Source organism: Sceloporus occidentalis, unplaced genomic scaffold (genome assembly GCF_023333645.1).
Source record: "Sceloporus occidentalis isolate IW3139 unplaced genomic scaffold, rSceOcc1.0.p SCAF_1, whole genome shotgun sequence".
Classification (NCBI taxonomy): Eukaryota; Metazoa; Chordata; class Lepidosauria; order Squamata; family Phrynosomatidae; genus Sceloporus; species Sceloporus occidentalis.
The window spans coordinates 182,904,172-182,924,254 of NW_028316981.1; the positions used below are offsets into that span (position 1 = coordinate 182,904,172).

The following is a 20,083-nucleotide window of genomic DNA, read 5'->3' on the forward strand; positions in this document are numbered from 1 at the left end:
CATGCTGACAGGGAATGAGGGGTGGTGTAGTTCATCACATCCAGAGGGTGCCAGACCAAGGAAATTATCACACGAGAGGAATGTCTCTCAATTTCGAAGAAAAGAAAGTAGGGCCAAGGTTTTGCCTTATTTCACATTATTTGTTCATTCAATACCCTTTATTTCACGTTATGTAGGCAATTCGCGTTATTTGTGTGTTCATTACCCCTTATTTCACATTATTTAGGCAATTCACCAATTCAAAACCAGTCCAAAACAACCTTGTACTTGGTTTGAGCATTGGACTCTGACTCTAGAAGGCAGTGATCGAATCCCACTGGGTGACCTGGTGCAAGTCACATTCTCTCAGCCTCCCCAGAAAATGGCAATGGCAAACCCCCATCTGAATAAACCTGCCAAGAAAACCCTGCGACAGGGTCGCCCAAGAGAAAGAGAGAGCCAATCCCTTCCCTCCAGTTGGCGAGGATGAGTTTGCAAAGAAAGAGACAGAAAGGGCTGAGAGGAGGATGGAGGGAGGCAGTGTGTGTGTCTGTGCTGGGAGGGCTGCTTCATCCCCAAAACAGCTCCAGAAGTACTCTGAGGAGAGAAAAGCCCCCACACCCGGAGGGAGGGAGGGAGGAAAAAACTGCAGCCAACTAAGGAGCTTGGGAATTGTAGTCTGATTCGAAGGCAATCCAAGGGTGACCGAGACATGCGTTCCATACTTGCCAAATTCGAATTGAATGCAACTTTGGAATGGAACAGGATTTGTAAATTCTGTATTTCCCCAAATTTACACATCTCTCGGTTGACCCTGGATTGGGTTCGAATTGACCTAGCATTGAATTCAATTACGTGTGATAACTTCTCATGCAATAACGTGAATCTACATGATTGCATCCGGGATCACACTGCATTGACCTTCCAATTTCCCCCGTGTGATAATGACCCCTGAGAAGGCTGCTTTGTTGTATTATGGCAGTGAAGCCTCACCACTGAGGTGTTCCCAAGGGAAATGACACACAACTACTGTTTGGGGAGCAGATAGATTGATGGGCGAAACCTTTGGAGACTAGAGTACTCGCCTTCTCTCTTTGACAAAACTCACCCACATTTTACATTAGTTGTACTTTTTTAAAAAAGTATGTTTTAAGCACTTTCAAGTCATTTCCGATTTATGGTAACCCTAAGGCAAATCTATGACAGGGTTTTCTTGGCAAGTATTTTCAGAGGGGTTTGTCATTGCCATCCTCTGAGGCTGAAAGAATGTGACTTGCCAACAAACCTACGTTGAAATACTGTAATTCAGTTCACAAAGTCATATATCATCTCCATAAATCCCATGATTAGAATTGTAGCTGCCCAGGCACTTGCCAGCTTTCTAGTATTTCATTTACCCATTCCATCCTTCTGTCCAATGAACTGTAGCATTTTATTTATAAAAGAATAGGAGACGCATCCTACTATGCTGAAATGACCAACTACTCTGTACAGTTTAGATCTGAATTTCTCCAGTCTTACATAACTTTAAAAAAAACACCAATTTAATTGCTTCAATACACTTCCACGTCTGTTATAATGACCTCACTAAGGCTGGCTCCATCAAGTGCCAAGGTGGATCAGGCGCTAGAGCTGCAGAGCAGGAGGTCCAACCATCTAGCCAGCTCCACTGAGGACACTGAACCAAAACATCAAAACAAGAGTACCACATGGTCTTCTAGAGGACTAGAGTCTGGAAAAGTTCCCCTTTCTAAAGTACTTTTCTAAAGTACTATTGTCCGAATACCCTGATCAGTACAGCTAGTAGATGACTAGGGGATTCTGTGAGTTGTTCTCCAAAAAAGGGAGCCCTTCCAAGCTCTACAGAATAGTATTGGAAGCAGTTTCATTGTGTCCTATTCCTGCAGTCCCCCATTAAGCTGTTGCACTGAAATATTTGTTTTAAACTTGACGGTACCAATAGACATTACATCAAAGTCTATGCATTCAAGTTTTTAAACTCCAGTATCCCCACCCACTCACCCCGAGCCAGTACAATGTAGTGGTTTAAAAACTGGACTATGACTGTGGAGACCAGGATTCAAATTCCTGCTCAGCCATAGAAACCCACTGTGTATCCTTGAGCAAGTCACACACTCTCAGCCTCAGAGAAAGGCAAGGGCAAACCCCATCTGAACAAGAAAACCCTGTGACAGGGTTGCTATAAGTTGTGAAGGCACACAACAGGAATTAATTTTCCCAAGGAAAGAGAGGCAATTTCTTTCTAGAGGAAGTATCAATAGTAGGTTCCTCTTTATTTAAAATTAATTAATTAATTAAAAATGTATTAGAGGCTAAAAACCATATGCTCTTTTTGCATATCTGCTGCAATTCTTGATTAAGCATAACAACTTACCAGAAGCCACTTACTTAGTTCATGGCTGGTTAGAACTGAACCATGGACTTTCCAGTTCAAAGTGCTATATACTCCATTATGGATCTTACAATACTATGGTCCATCATTTGATTTTAAATGGCTGCTTCTCCCATTATTAGATCACTACTTTGAAGAAAAATCTTGACTACTGGCAAAAAGAATGCATCTACACTGTAGAAATAATGCATTTTGGCACCACCTTAAATGCTATAGCTCCATCTTATGAAATCCCGGAGTTTATAGTTTTACAAGATCTTTAGCCTTCTCTGACAAAGAGTGCTGGTGCCTCACAAACCTGCAAATCCTAGGATTCTGTAGGATGGAGCCATGGCAGTTAAAGTGGTGTCAAACTTCATTATTCCTGCAGTACAGATACATCCTTTGTCCTGTTAACCAGAATGTAATGGAGGATCACTAAGGCAACATTAGATTCTGTCATCATTTGTGAACAAGCATGACCAATGTGCATCCCAAAATTCTAAACAAGCACTAAATGTGGTTCTGCATATGCAAATCTTGCAACCTGAGACTGAGTTTAATTTTTTCCCCTAGCTTTGACAAGTGCAGTGGCCAAAGACAGACCACAGCTCAGTGATGGAGCGAGCACTTGCTTTGCTTGCAAAGAGTCTCTGATTCAGCCCCTACTTTAAAAAGGGATCAGATGGGCACAAGTGATGGGAAAGGCTCTGGAGAAAACAAACATTACTAGGCTAAATGGTACAATATTTTGATCTATAAAGTAGCTCTGCCCTCAATGCTTGCACTGAAGAAAACAATACCTAGCTAGAGAAATAAGAGAAACAGATAGGTAACCTCTAGCTCTCCAGATGCTTTACAGAACAACGCTCACATTCCTATCTGTCATGCTGGGTAAGGGCTGACAGAATCTGTAGGTAAAACATCCAGAGGGCCAAAATGTTTCCCACTTTTGACCAAAACGTCTGACTAAGAAAAAGGCAATTTAGTATTCAGAGACAGAGGGCTGGTACAGACGGCCCTAAAGGGATGGCGTCACGCCACCCCTTTGATCACAGAATCGGGGCCACAGCAACCACACGCCATGGCCCTGATCTGGCATTTTTCCGGCCCAAAAGGGAGCAGCAAAATGCCGCTGCTTTCTGGGGTGAAGAAAGGGTGACTTTTAATAAATAAATAAATAAATAAACCTTTTATTTCTACCCCGCTTTTGTGTGACAAGACAATCAAAGCGGCTAACAATTAAGATATCCTTACATATAATTATACTGATAATATAACATCCCCCTCTTAAAAAAGAATTAAATCTATTACAATTAAAATCAAAGTTTTAAAATATCACATTAAAATAAACAGAACATTGACAACCCGACAGTATAGTATCTGATGTGAGGGGGTGATTGTACTTTCTTTGGCCAGGCAATTTTATTCAGGAAAGGCCTGCTGGAAGAGATCCGTCTTGACAGCTTTTTTGAAGCTGTCTAAGCTGGTCATTTGACGGCTCTTGTCTGGTAGGCTGTTCCAAAGTTTTGGGGCAGTAGCAGAGAGGCCCTCTGGGAGGTTGCAGTTAGTTTAGTCTTTAAAGGCTGCAACAAAGGACCTAAGTGCGTGGGGGGGGGGGGTGGATTATAAGGAAATAGGCGATCCCTCAAATAGGTTGGACCCAGGCCATGTAGGGCTTTAAAGGTAATAACCAACATCTTGTACTGTGCCCAGAAACTAATAGGCAGCCAGTGAAGTGATTTTAAAATAGGTGTTATTTGGTCACTCCTAGGTTTACCGGTGACCAACCTGGCTGCCATGTTTTGTACTAATTCAAGATTCTGGACTAGGAACAAGGGTAGCCCCATGTAGTGGCACTGGCTTTTTGGCACTCCTGCAGCAAATAAACACGCTGCTGGAGTGTTGCAATGCTGCCCGCCATCTGGGCGGGCAGGCAGTGTGACACCGGCTTGGGGGTGGTCGAGGCATGTGTCATCTAAATGCCATGCCCCCACATCACCCCCAAGCCAGCATATTGTGCTGGTCTGTTTTGCCCCATACTCTCTCACACATGCAAAGGGATCTTGTAGCACCATTGAGACTGCCAGAGCAAAGAGATTATAGCATAAGCTTTCATAGAGGAACTTATTTTGCTCATTTACTCTCAAAGGTACTACAAGATCCTTTTTAATGCTGCAATTCAGTAGGTTTATTAAGCCAAGTTATCACTTCCTTGCTATAAACTTTACCCCTTTCTTTTACATTTCCATTTATCTCAGGGTGAGCAACAGTGGCAGGGACAGAAGTAATTTTTGCCTCATGACTCTCCTAGCGCCAACATGTGGAAAACATGTGGAAAAAGGGAATTCAGCTAAGCCTTTGCAGTTTGGTTGGTTTTGGCAGTGGTTCGGAACGAATCTTTCACATGACTTATTTTTGTTTATGTTGGGGGTGTCTGGGAGAGAACTGTGGGTCATATCTCTCTCTCTCCCAATTTACATCTTTTTTGAATTGCATCAGTGCCTTCAAGACACCCATTTAGGAAACCAATTCTGTTTTAGGCCTCTTACTCTAATATGTATAAACTCAGCATACATTATATTCAACTCATACAATCATGAGAAGAGCCTTGGAGGAAGGGATATTTCAAACATTCTTTAAAAAAGGTTCCAAAAGTATGTGGCACAGGAAAGCTTGTCGACAAAAAAGGGTTTTATGCATCTTATCAAATTATAAAGATTTAGGCATAATCTGAGTTCCATGCTATGCATACATACACCAATCTAAAATTGGTTTTCCAGAAGGGAAATCAGCACTTCATCTTGAAAATCTAAATTACACAGATTTGTTCATATCCCAAAGCTTAACTCAAGACTGCACCGAGGTCAAGACTTTAGATTAATCAAGAATCTGGCAGTAGACACCAGATTCAGCATGGAATATGACAAGTTCAGTGCACAGAAACATGGACTGATGAAGTGCCAACTGGCTTACAAGCCATTCCCTTGAAGCTGAGCAATTGCTTTGCAATGAATCTATATACACTGTGGCAGAACTGCAAAAACAAAACCCTGAAAAATCTCCCTAAATTTAAGCAAAAGCAGAATGTAAGGATGCCTTTTATATACACTAATGATGTGGGGTGGGGTTATCCAAATCTTTTTGTAAGCAGCCTCAAGTCCCAGCTTTGGGTAAAAGAATTGGTATAACATCAACACCATATATAGCACTTCAGGATTAGATTCCCCAGTTGGTCATGGAAACCCACTACATGACCTTGGCTGAAACACACACTCTTATCCCCAGAAAACTCTGCAATAGGTTCACCTTTGAGTTGCCATAAGTTAGAAATTACCTACAGGCAATGCTGCACTACTGCTCCATTGCCCATCTATAGTGTGCAAATCAGCTTGTGAATTCTAGGCTCACTCTGGAGAAAGTAAACTCAGTGATTCTTCTTGGTTGCTGTGGGAATCATATGACTTTTCAGATGTTGTTAAATTGCAACTACCAACAGCTTTAGCTAATAGAGCCAGTGGAGAGGAATGATGGGAACCAGAGTTCAACAACATCTGCTGGGCCACATCATTCTCACTTTTATTCTAGCCAGTGTAATCTAAAGTTCATAAAAGACACCTCTGTAGCAGACCTAAATGCTTAAACATGGGACTGGTCCAAACAGTAATAAAGCAGACAGAAAGCCAGCATGGTGTAATAGTTAAGGGTTTTGGACTGGGACTTGTACGTCCCAAATTCAGGTTCTTAGCCATTAGAGGGTGTCTGTGGGTCAGTTATCTTCTCTTGGGGCTGGAACAGACTAGCAGCTTCAGATAGCTTCAAGCCAGATGGAGTGCATGGTATTTACATGCACCACGCTCCCAAGTTGCCTGGAAGTCATGCTGGCGACTTTGGGGCAACTTGGAGGCACGGTGTTTAGATGCCACACCACCCCCAAGCCAGCTGGAAGCCGAATGAAGTTGCAATAGGGCAGCTTCACTCTGCCCCAATCTGCTCTTTGCTGCTCCTATTTGAGCTGGATTCTGGGCAGACTAGGGCCACAGCATGTGGTTGCTGCAGCCCCAACCAGGCTCTCTCAGGGGCAGCTTTGGGGCAGTCTGTTTCTCCAGTTAGCCTGATTTCTGAGGGTGCTGAAGAGTACCTTGGTCTTGTATTTTTATGTATGCAACTCCTCCACTTTTTAAAAAAACTTTGCTTTCTCAAGAAAAAGATAGGCCACCTTAAAGTCCAAGCATGGACATCAGTGATCTAATAGATACTTCCTATTTATACTTCAAATGTTTCCTAAGCACGAAGTGCTATTTAATATAATCACAAAACATGTTGATTCACAGCTGAAGTCTTTTTACTAGCAAGCAAGTAATACTTAATCAGTACAATATATGCAAAAATATAAAGCAAGGTTTTCTGTAATTTCTTGAAAACTCTTGAGGCAACTTTACCAAGAAGAGTTCACAAAGCCACAGAGGAAGATACACTCATCTAACCTCAAAATGCCATCACCCAGTTAGAAGATGAGATGAAACCTAGTTCAGGTCAACCAGCTTTATCTATCCATCTGGGTATAAAGCCAGTTCAACATTCCTTTGCAAGAGTCTTAGCATGACCATACACGGAAAATTGGAGGAGGTTATGCAGAGAGATATGTGAAGAAATATCAGAGCTTGAAAAGTTACTTTTAGGGGCTATAACTCTCAGGATCCCAGGAGATTCTAGTAGCCCAAAAAGCATTACAACCTCTGTTCAGCTTTTTCCTTGGAGCTCTATGGAACAAGCTAAGAAAGATACAATTGAAGATCAGAGCTTTCAAATGTTATCATCTGTGCTTACATATTAACAGCATTTACAGTTCAACAGCATTTGCAAGGCCATAAGGTTAATGCCATGAAAGAAATTTCATTGGCTGACAATACAATGTTAAAAACATATAATTTGTTAAATGTATTAATTTGTCAAATTGTTACCTTTTATAAAACCATTAACTTTTATAAAATCACAAAACGTAGTCATTACAATGGACCCTTGTTATACAATGGGGTTTGGTTCCAAGATCCCCCGTGTATAACAAAATCCGTGTATGCTCAAGTCCCATTACATATGACATAGCAAAATGGTGTCCCTTATAAAAAATGGAAAATCAAGGTAAATTTATACTTTTTTGGAACATTTTCAATCCGTGTATGCTTAAATCCGTGTATAAAAAAATCCGTGTATAAGAAGGGCCGACTGTACTAAATTAAAATAAAAAAAGCTGATTACCAATAAAAATGCCAATGTTCTTTAATTATTACATAATGGCTTTCTAAATAGTTGCTGAAATTTTAAATAAATTAAGATACAAATTAATTTTAAGAAATTATTTCCATGCTCTGTCTAGGATACAACTGACTGAAGGTCACTATCTTTCTCATCTGTGGTCAACAGAGTTAAGATTAGCCCCAACCTCAACAGGGTTCCCAAAGACATCTCTATATGTTTTTCCATACGGTAGTAAACAGCATCATTCATTTATATAAGAGAAATTGCAGAGTTCTGGCTGAAACAAACTATCCTCACCACAATTACCATGTGGTGTAGGTCAGCCTGGCCCACTGACAGGGATATAAAAGCTAAGGATACAATCTTAGTGTGTGTGCAGAGCACACATTTTTATGTATGGTTGCAAAAACTGTGGACAGTGAAGAAAGCTGAAAGGAAAAGAATCAATCCATTTGCAATGTGGTCCTGAAGACAGTTCTATGGGTACCACGGACTGCCAAAAAGACACATGAATGGGTTATAAAGCCAATCAAGCTTCAACTCTCAGTAGAAGTGAAGAAGACTAAATCCAGGGAGTTATATTTTGGACACATCCTGAGAAGATGCAACTCACTGGAAAATGCTTGGAAAAGTAGAAAGTGGTAGGAAAAGATGGAGACCACACTACAGGTGGATTGATTCAACCAAGGAAACCACAGTCCAGTGCTTGCAAGACCTGAGCAGCTGATGACTGAGGCTCTTTGAGGCTTCTACTTCATAGGATTTGCCAAACATCAAAGTCAACTTGACAGCATATAACAAAAACAGAGACCCATTGCAATCTCCATCCCCATCCCCATCCCCATCCACAGAGCCCTCTAAATGTAGACAGAAACATTTCAAGTGTTTCCCAAGAAATCACAGTGAATTACACTGATTATGTATTTGTCTGGTCAACCTGAGTACAAAACATACCTCTTATTTTTAAATCTGACTCTGATTCCTTGAGAGATGAGAATTGCTCCTGGAGGGGTGGATACACACTGCAAGGGAGAACAAAATGGGGGTCATTGCCTTGCTGCAGCATTCTTCCTCATATCAGAACAGAGATTCACTCCAAATATTTGCTGCAGCAATACACCCAGAACAAGAGAGCCAGACAATTCTTCCCTACAGCCCACAAGTCAGAATTAACCATAATAACTGGTGATGCAGTACAGGAGAAAATATCTGCCTGAGCTTGGGAATAGCCAACATTATGTAGGATAACATTCCCAAACTTGGGCCCCTATGATTGTCTTGCAACAGCTCTACTGGTTGCCAATAGAGTTTTTGAGTACTGTTCAAAGTGTGGGTTATACCTATAATACCCTTTTACAGCCTGGATTCAGATATCTAAAGGACCATATGTTCCTATATCAGCCTATCTGAGCTCTGAGATCTTCAAGGGAGGCACTTTGCTTGATCACACCACCTTCACAGGCACATTTAGTGGGGAAGCAAGAGACAGCCTTCCCTGGGGCTGCTTCCATATTATAGAACTCTTTCCCAAAGATGCTAAGCTGGCTACTTTGCTGCTATTTTGTTAGCAGGGAAAGACCTTGCTATTCCAGTGGTTTTGAGGACTGATTGTTTTACACATGAAATGGTTTTGTGTGTGTGTGCTGTACAACTTTCATTCTTGGTTTTACTTCTACAGACAGTTCAATACGATTTTTCTACATGTACTTTAACTTTTATTTCTTATTATCTTGTAAACCACCTTGAGTCCCACCTCAGGGGGAAAGGAAAGATACAGGCAATAAGACAGATAGAGAAATAGGTAGCAGTTCTCACCATGCCAGCCAATAGCACCACTGGCCATGGTGGCTAGAGATGATGGGCACTGAAGTCCAACATATCTAGAAAGTATCATGCTGATGTAACAGATTACAGTAGGCCCTCGATATCTTCCGGGGCTTGGTTTCAGGAACCCCATGGATACCAAAATCCATGGATACTCAAGTCTCATTAAATACAATGGCATAATAAAATGGTGTTGCTTATATGGATTTGTAGTCTAATTCTTTAAAAAACAAACAAAATAGGAAATGGGAATGGGGGACAAAAGGGAGGTAACAGTGAAGAGAAAAATGCCAACAGCAGAAAGACAAGGAAAACTGCTTTTGTTCAAGAGCTCAGAGCCTATTTCCTTAGAAAAACCACTACTGGGCTGTTAAGTGTGCTGTGCTCCACCTTGTGACTAGTCCTGAGGTCAGAACTTGAGGAGAAAGAAATTCAAAGGGCTGAATTTGGCAATTACAAATGTGTTCCCAACAACATGGAATTTATTTGTCGTTGATCAGACTTATCTGTCCATCTGCGTATAAAATTTGTTCTGGACTTCTTCAAACCAATGTGACTGAAAACAGAATCCAGGGAGAAGCTACACAGAGAGGGGCTGCCTGAGCTCTCTGTACTTTTCATATAATTCTGCGGTACACAATAAATGAGCTGTCACTTTCTATCCCTCATGACTCTTCAATATCCCTTTTTGTTTTCATTCTCACTTAAACCTCATGTATCTCTCTATCTCCTCTCATTCCTTCTAGGGATGGAAAGAATATTCAAAACTTGTTGAAAAACATGTTTTAGTGGTGAGAAAATGGATGAAAAGAATCTTGGACTAGTGAGAATCTTTGCCGTTTGGGAGAAAAACTGTGCAAAATTTCCATGTGACAAAGAAATCATATTTTTATGCAGCAATATTGTTTCCTGCACAGAAAATGCTGTAATTGGGGACTTATCCTGTGTAAAATCTGCACTTGTGTGATTTGCACAGAAAACAGCATTTTCTGCACAAAAAGCAGCTTCTTCTGCACAAGAAATCATATTACAGGAAATAATATTTCTGCACAGAAACATAATCTTCCTGTGCAGAGAATTCTGTTTTATGTGTAAAACAACCACATGCAAATTTTGCGCAGAGTCAGTCTTGTATCATAAATATGCTTCAAAAGCAGCATTGTTTTCAAAGACTTTTCACAGAAAATTCTTTAAATTACTTGTAGCATCCTTTGTGAAGTAACTTAATGAAGAATTACCCCCCCCCCCCAATACCTTCTTGATGCTTAATGTCCCTACTTCATTTTGCAAGTCCATAAGTGTCTCTAGATGCCCAGTTACCCACAAAATATGAAACAGGGCTGAAAGACAATCTGGACTACCCATGCTCTCTCCCACATTCCCAACACATCGACCATGACACAGAACATTTCCTGCTGGATTTCATCTGCAAGGGCCAGTTCAAATGTTAACATCAGTACATGGAGTTCACAACTCTTTTCTGCTTCCTGCATGGCTTGATCTGTATGGCAGATCTCCAAAGCAAGGCCACACAATCCTGAGAGATAATGAGACTCAAGGAATGTGATTTATATGTTTTCAAATTGCAGATCTGCTTTGTGCCTCAACCCACCTCTAGCTTTAAAATGCATGAAATGAAAATAAGATATAAAAATAAGGTTTAAAACAAGTCAAAGAGCAGCTATAGATTCAAGCTATATTTTTTCAGTAGGAACAGGAGGCATAGTATTGGTATGCTAGTTCTGTCTGTACTGGAAACAGAGAGAGAGAAAGGAGGTCACAATGGCAGGAAGGATCTAATGGTGAAGGATGTTACCAGGTGCAAATCCATTCCAATATGTCCAGGCGATGGGATGAAGGAGTACACAGCAACTTCTGCATGTCTTTAGCCTCTGACAAGTAGACACCCTCAAGGGCAGGGCAGCCCAGCTCCTATAGGATGATGGAAAGAATGAACAAATAAATTTTCCATTCACTGAAGCCATTATTTCCAAATTATCTGTGTGTCTTATACTGCAGACCCTCCATAACCAGATACCTGTTTTCTCATGGCACAGTCTCACATACCTGTTCAGGGAAAGAACACTACTTCCAGCTCCTGGTGGTAATATCCTTAGCAGATATCACCCCAGCATAGAGGTGGGAACATGTCAAAGATCTTCAGACCCAAATTCCTCAGCTGAGGTACTATCCTGTTCAGTTTTTAACCTAACCCTATTCAAGTCCTTTTAACTCCTACCATATTTACCCCCGACTCAGATTATCTTAATGTTGTGGCAGTCTGTTTACTTTTTATGGGATAAGCCATTCTCTAGACACAACTGGAGACATCTGCAGCCAGGATCAGCCTTGTACAGTAAATATTTTCAAAACTTTTCAGCTACTTCATCATTTTTCGTAACTCAGAATTTTGCATTACTGAAAGCCAACATGTTCCACATAACAACTATAAATCAAGCAGTCCATTGGAGGAAATGTGCGCCACACACTAGATGGGTCATCATTTTAGAAAGTACTTATAGCCAAAAAAAGAAAAAGAAAAAGAAGAAAAGCCTATCATATAACTGTCTTCAAGGACACAATTCTTCAAGGCATCCTGCATGTATTTCATTGAGAGAAACAGCTCTCCTGCAAAGCTTCTGTTTCTTACAAAGGAGCTTGGGCAAGAGATCTTTCCATTGGATGGTGACCCAACTTTACAAGGAAAGGAAAAATAGAAGGAATAATGTAATTCTGAAGAAAAGTATCATATGGACGTTAACTGCTTTGGAGTTCAGGCATTTACTAAAGGGCCCAGTGGAACAGATGAATTAGATCCATTCAGCTGGATTGTGGAGTTGAGAACATCAGCAACCAGACAGCAAGATCAGATTTGCATCCAAGAGGGCTCTGAAATATCAGATTAGTTACCTTTAGTCCATTAATACTGACCTGAGGGAGTTTTCTTTAGCATGCTAATTGCTAAAGGCAACAGAAATATGGAAGTAATTTATACTTCTCTATATATTTGCTTGGGGGAAAAGAAACACGGTTTTGTTTAAATGTATTTAGAATGGGAGGGTGGATTTGTTATATGGAGTTCACTTTCAGGAAATGCATTGCTGGTACTGTAGTACTGATATGTCTCCAGAGAAAGTTATTGTATTTCAAAGAGTTAGCTGTGTGGGTCTGTTTCAGAACAAAAAGAGGAAGGGAAAAAGGATTTTGTGATACATTTTAGATTAATGTCAGATAAAACTAAACATTAGAATGTTAACTGAGAGTGTGAAAGTCATGGAAAGGATGCTAAGAGAAAAAATACAACCCTTTCCTTTGTGTAGTGAACCGATTAACCTGGGAGTCTCCTAATTTCATCTCTGCCATAGGCTATATCTACACTGAAGAATTAATGCTGTTTGACACTGCTTTAACTATCATGGCTCAATGCTATGAAATTCTGGGATTTGTAGTTTTGTGAGCTATTTAGCCTACTCTGTCAAAGAGCTCTGAATGGACAACAAACTACAAATCCCAGGATTCCATAGGAAGGAGCTATGACAATTACAGCAGTGTCAAATTGCTGCAGTGTGGCAGCAGCCAAAGACTTGCTAATAATGCAACTCTATGAAGGCAGTCTTGTTGAGTCTTGCTGCTAGCCTATGCACACTTTTTTTGAATTAAAATACTTTTTATAGTACAGTCATCCCCCCACATTTACGGCTCTGCCTTTTACGGATTTGATTATTCATGGATTTGACAAATATGTTCTCTCTAGGAATCTCTAGGTCTTCCAATGTGAGTCTATGGCGGGGTACAGACGGGCAGGGGAAGACGTCTTGGAGGTGTATTCTGCTGAATACGGAGCCTCCAGACCGCCCGCCCCGGGGGCGTGGCTCAGGTGTATGGGGCTTCCACATGGGGGGCAGTGAAGACGCCTCACCTGGGGCTGTTTCTGACCTGCAGTTTCCATACCGCCGCCTCGGAGGACGCTGCAAAGAGAGAGGCAGCTTCTGCACGGGCGGCCAAAAACGGGGCTTTTTTTTTCTTTTGCCGGCTGGCGGATGCGCAGCTGCGCGCCCAGGCCCCTTTAACCTTTTTCCCTCACCCTGCCCAAGAACAATGGTGGTCTCCTGCCAGCTGGTGATCAGCTGGTGTTGGCATCCTTGTCCGCTTGCACGTTGGTAGTGTCACCAGCATCATGGATGCCCTCTCTCCTTTGGTCCCCACGCTCTTGCTGAATCTGCAATGCACAGCCACAGCTGTCGCCGCTGCCATCGCTGTCCCCCTGCCATCCCCCCCTTGTACATATGTAAATATTTAAAGTTTTAAGGGTTTTTTATTGTTAGGTGAAAATGGCACAGGAATGTGTGTAGGGGTTCACTTTAAATTCCAAACTTTCCCCAATTCTAGCAGCGCATGCGTACATGTTGCTCTAGGGTTAGGGTTAGGGTTAGGGTTACGAGCATTAAAATAGAGTGCAGCTGTGCTGCAGCTTCCACATCTGCATGGCATCTGATGCTCTAATTAGAGCCTCGGTGCAAACTGCGCATGTTCCAGGACCCCGACTCATTATGCGACGCAGCAGACACGGAGCTTTTAAATGGGCAACTTAAATTAGCTGCGTAACAATTCTGGCGTACCGGTGCAGCAGCTTACAGACGGAGATGCGCAGCTGCGCAGTATATAGAAAAGAAGCGGGGAAAAGCGGCACCTTTTTAATGCCGCTTCTTCCCGCTTGGGGCGGGCGGGCGGCGTGTTCATGGTGGCATTCAGGTAAGGGCCGTCTGAAGGCTCTACCTTCATGACGTCATGAACACACCCCTTTTTGCCTGTCTGTAACCCGCCTATGTTCAACTTCCTCCAGACGGCACGCTGGAGGACCTAGAGATTCCCAGAGAAAACACTTCCCTAGACATTTGTAGGTCCTCTAGCACAATTCTGTGGTCAGCTTCCAGCAGATGTTGCCAACAGATATGTCCCGGAGGACCTCCTAGATATTCCTAGAGAGGTGTACTCTAAGGTTAAAAAAAAACAACCCACGGTTGTTTTAATTTACAGTTTTTCCACTTCCATGGGGGGTCCTGCACCCCTAACTCAAGTGAATGTGGAGGACACACTGTAAACAAATGTAGTATTTGGATGTTATACTTCGGAAGCAAAGAGAAGATAAAAACCGCTTCCTGGACTAGCAGGTAGATCTTACCTCAGTACCAGTGACAGAAAAAGAGCCAGTGTGGCATAGTGGTTTGAGTGTTGGACTATGGCTTTGGAGACCAGGGTTCAACTGCTCGCTGAGCCATGAAGCCCACTGGGTGACCTTGGGCAAGTCACACTCTCTCAGCCTCAGAGAAAGCCAATGGCAAACCTCCTCTGAACAAATCTTGCCAAGAAAACCCTGTGATAGGTTCACATTAGGATTGCCATAAGTCGGAAATGACTTGAAGGCACACAAGACAGTGATGGGAAAGCATCTGTGTAACAGAGAAGCAAACCAGTCTAGAGGATGCAGGAGAGGCAGAGTGTCATAAGTCCAAAACACACTGCTGAAATAATCCACTTCGAGACCGCTGAAACTGCCCTGGATCAATGCTAGGGAATTCTGGTCACTGTCGTTTTGGAAGACGTTTAGCCTTCTCTGTCAGAGAGCTCTGGTGTCACAACAAACTACAATTCCCAGGATTCCCTAGCATTGAACCATGGCAGTTAGAGCGGTCTCGAAGTGGATTATTTCAGCAGTGTGTTTTGGACCATAAACACTTCTGTCTTTCAACAAAAGGGAATGACCAGGAAGAACAACAGGGAGCTGGTTCAGCTCTTCCCATCCACCTGTTACTTAATGGTGGGCCCAGCCCTAAACACTTACAAAGCATGATTGAAGTGCTTATTAGACGGTCTCCTTCATTACATAGGCACACCCTTGTCTTTGAGTCCAGAATCAGTCTCCCTTGAGCTTGTTATCTAGGCATCAAGACAGTAGCCCTTCCTTTCATGTGTGTTCAGCATGAAATATTCAAAATGCAGTACTGCCTTTGCAAGCTTCTATAATATTTTGTTTAGCACTACTGAGAGTAGAGTGGGCCCTTGGAGGGAGTGAGGGGGTGGGTAGGGGCTAATTTTGTATTGCAATTTTTACTGTACACCACTATCACCCTTGCGGAATAGCAGTCTATAAATAAAACTTATTATTATTATTGGTATCCGCTGCGGTTCAGTTCCAGGACCCTCTGTGGATACCAAAGTCCATGGATGCTCAGGTCCCATTAAATATATAAGGTGGCATACAAAATAATAAATAAATAAATAATATTCCCTTCTCCCTTACCCACTACATTAAGTCTATTAAGTGTTCCAGCAAAGAATAACTACATCCCGAGGCACCTTAAAAATGAACAAACTTCTAACATTATGATCTCCTGTGGTCTACTGCATGCAATGAAGGAGCCTGTTATAGACCGCAAAAGCCTCTGTTATAATAAACACGATAATCTTTATATTGCCACAGGACTTGAGGTAGTTCTTCTTGCTTTTCAAAGGTAAATAGAGGCTCCAATTTGAAAGGCACCACTGAACCCCTGGTAAGGCTTTAAAAATAAAAATTGGGGCTGTTTGCCTGTTTTGAATTGTTTTGCAACCCAATGCTGGAAAGAAGAAACCGATTTTCCAGTGGTTTGTTTTTTCCACAAACAAACAAAACAAAAAGCTAAGGAAGGGAGCAGAGAGGAGACTTGAAAGAGTATTAAGGCAAAGTAGTTTATTTTAGCATTCCTGGGGTTCATCTACACTGTAGACATAATGCAGTTTGACACCACTTTAACTCCCAAGTCTCCATCCTACACAATCCTGGGATCTGTAATTTTGCGAGGTACCAGCCCTCTTTGGAAGAGGACACTAAGGAACTTACAAAACTACAAATCCCAGGATTGCACAGGATGGAGTGAGAGCACTTGAAGTGGTGTCAAACACCTTCTTAGGAGTAAACTCCACAGAATAAATTAGGGGTGCATCATGTCATGTTGTTGTTGTTCTTGTATACCTTCAAGTTGTTTCCAATTTATGGCAACCCTATCACAGGTTTTCTTGGCAAGTTTCTTCAAAGGGGCTTTTCCATTGTCATCCTTTGAGGCCGAGAGAGTGTGACTCGCCTAAGGTCACCGAGCCAGGATTCAAAGCCTGGTATCCAGAGTCACAGTGCCGCACTCAAACTGTATGTACACTATAGAAACAATGCAATTTGACGTAGAAATAATGAAGTTTGGCATCACTTTAACTCTCATGGCTCCATCGTCCTACAGGACTTTGGGATTTGTAATTTTGTGAGACACCAGCCCTCTTTGGAAGAGAAGACCTAGCAAAACTACAAACCACGGGATATTATTATTCTACAATAATTATTCCAGGATTCCATAGGATATTATTATTTATTTCATTTGCATGTTATCCAAAAAGGATGGATTTACAAGGCTTAATGTTGTGTCAAACTGCATTACTTCTCCAGTGACTCTAGTATTATTATCAGTGACTTCATTTACATGCCGGCTTTCCCCCCAAGAAAGGATCCAAGGCAGTTTCCATAAAGGATGGAGATACAGGGCTTACAGTGGTATCAAAATGCATTATTTCTACAGTGATTCTATTATTATTATTACTATTATAATCATTAACTTCATTTATATGCAATACAGTGATGTCAATTATTTGTACAGTGATATTATTATTATTATTATTATTATTATCATCATCATCGACTTCTCCCAAGATGGGACTCAAGGCAGTTTCCAAAAAGTATGGAGCTACAACCCTTACAGTGGTGTCAAGCTGCATTATTTCTACAGTGATTCAATTATTATTGTTATTGTTATTATTATATTAATCATTATCATCGACTTCATTTATATGCGCCTTTCTCCCAAGATGGGACTCAAATTGCATCTTCCAAAGAGGATGGAGCTGCAAGGCTTTAAAGTGGTGTCAAATGGCATTATTTCTACAGTGCAGATGCAGCCCTGGGCTGAAATAACCCAGTTTGACACCTCTTTAACCACCATTGCCCCATGCTATGGAATTCTGGGAATTGTAGTTTTGAGAGGCAGTTAGCCTTCTCTAGCTGCATCCACACTGCAGAAACAATCTGATTTGAGACCACTTTAATAGTTATGGCTTAATGCTATCTATGTTTGACCCAGTTTGACACCTCTTTAACTGCCATGGCCCAATGCTATGGAATTCTGGGAATTGTAGTTTTGAGAGGCAGTTAGCCTTCTCTGGCTGCACCCACACTGAGGGAACAATCCGATTCGACACCACTTTAACGGCTACGACTGAGTGCTGTGGAATTCTGGGAATGGTAGTTTGCTTCTATTGTCGTGGCGCCAGAGCAGAGCTCTGGAATCCCAAAATTCCATAGCATTCGAGCCATGGCAGTTAAAGTGGTATCAAATCGGATTATTATTATTATTATTGCAATGTGGATGCAGCCGGAGAAGGCTGTCTCCCAAAACTGCAATTCCCCAGAATCCCACAGCACTTAAAGTGGCGCCAAACTGGATAACTCCAACTCCCAGAATTCCATAGCCTTGAGCCAGACAAGAGAGTTAAAGCGGTGCCGAACCGGGTTATTATTTCTCCAATGTGTCTGCAGCCCTGGATGCCAATCCATTTCTTCAGTTGCACTATATAGCCCAAACCTTTCCAGCCTGGAAGCTTCCCTTTAATAATAAGCTCCTCCAGGAGGGAATATACCTTCAGCCGCCGATAAAGAACAGAGAAAGAATCCGCCGCCATTTTCCCGCCGGAGGTTGAGCTTGAGCCGCTCTTATTCATTGGCTGGCTCAAGGGAGGAGAGTACAAGACGTTTCCCCCCCTCTGCGCCCAAATGGTATGGGCGAGTCCTGAGGATGGATTAGGCTCTGCTATGCCCTCGAATTTCAGTTGGGCTGTACCAAGTGTGCGGGAGGGGGGTGTTCCCTGGTGACGTATTGTGCTCTCTTTAAATGCTCATTCAAAATAGCAGGAGAAACCAATTCCAGGAAGAAAACAAATAGTCCCTCTCATAAATGAGATTTTGTAGCACTTTTGAGACTAAGGGCCAAAAAGGCAGACTGCAGAAATAATAATTATCCATTTTGAGACTGCCCTGGCTCAATGCTAGGGAATCCTGGGAACTAGTTTTGTGTGACATTAGCCTTCTCTGTCAGAGAGCTCTGGTGGTGCCACGATGAACTACAAAACACACTGCAGAAAAATAATCCAGTTTGAGACCACTTTAACTGCCCAGGCTCAGTGGTAGGGAATCCTGGGAACTGTAGTTTTGTGTGACATTGGGCCTTCTCTATCAGAGAGAGAGAGAGAGAGAGAGAGAGAGCGAGCTCTGGTGCCACAACAAACTACAGTTCCCAGAATTGCTTACCATTGAGCCAGTTAAAGTGGTGTCAAACTGGATTATTATTTCTGCAGTTTGTTTGTGTTTGGCCTTAACGAAAGAAAAAAAAAGTTGGCAGCATGACCTTTCTAGGCTAAAGTCTGCTTCTTCCAAATGCATTTGGAAGTAGGCTCAAGTCTTATATGATATGAAAGCTCATGCTGCCATGAGAAAGGCCCAAAAGACGTGGCAGAAATAGTCCAGTTTGACACCCCTTTAACTGCCCTGGCTCAGTTCTCATGGGAATTGTAGTTAAATGTGGCACCAGAGATCTCTGACAGTCTGACAGACAAGGCTAAATGCCTGACAAAACTGCAGTTCCCAGAATTCCATAGCACTGAGCCAGAGCAGTTAAAGCGGTCTCAAACCAGATGATTTCTGCAGTGTGTTTTGGGTTTAAGTCTCAGAAGTGCTACAAGATCTCTATATATACTGATTTTGCAGACTTAATACGGCTATATCTTTGGATTCTCCTTCATAATCTCTGACTTGTCTTATTCTTTTTAAAAAAACCCTATAACTTTTATTCATGTTTTCATAGAATATAAAAAAAGCAAACATAACTCAGTTGACAATCTTTATTTGATTGTTGCGCTTTGTACAACTTCCATTCTATATTACCTTCTATATAGAAATATTTTCTACTAGTTTATTTATCCCAGATATATTACATTACATATCTTGCCTTTTTGACAGACCTTTATTTCTTTATCTATTTCCAAAGTCGCAAATGTGGAGGAACGAGTGTATATAATATTAATAGTAATATTAATAATATACTAATACACCTGTGTAGGTGAACAATGATAATGATAATAAAATAATTACACCCCCCATACACATATATTCATTAAAACACACTGGCTTTACTCTTGTTCTGTTAACAGCAGCAGCACAAAGTAAATTGCTTTCTCGTCTCTTTTAATCTGTTATGTATTTTAATCTATCATGGGATGTGGTGGCTTAGTGGTTAAGGTGCCAGTTCTGATGATCAGAAGATCGGAAGGTTGGCAGTTCAAGGCTCAAGTGCTGCATGATGGGGTGAGCTGCTGTCACTTGTCCCAGTTTCTGCCAGTCTAGCAGTTTGAAAGCATGCAAATGCAAGTAGATAAAAGGTACCACTTTGGTGGGAAGGTAACAGCGTTTGGTGCAGTCATGCTGACTACTTGACCACCAGAGCAGTCCTCGGACAACACTGACTCTTCGGCTTGGTAACAAAGATGAGCACCACC

General features: G+C 41.8%; 1 protein-coding gene across 4 annotated transcripts in view; it reads right to left on the minus strand.

The window, feature by feature from the left end:
* Positions 1 to 20,083, minus strand: part of HAUS7 (HAUS augmin like complex subunit 7) — a 46,571-nt gene that overhangs the window by 10,991 nt on the left and 15,497 nt on the right. For 2 of the 4 annotated variants that reach the window (XM_089485847.1, XM_089485856.1), the window contains 2 exons: positions 11,271 to 11,386; positions 8,585 to 8,652 (listed from right to left, as the gene is read on the minus strand). In XM_089485847.1, coding sequence (XP_089341973.1) covers positions 8,585 to 8,652; positions 11,271 to 11,386 — 184 coding nt within the window. Of the gene's footprint in view, positions 1 to 8,584; positions 8,653 to 11,270; positions 11,387 to 18,041; positions 18,112 to 18,172; positions 18,322 to 20,083 lie in introns of those variants that run through there. The other 2 variants (XM_089485839.1, XM_089485844.1) reach the window with 2 other exon arrangements.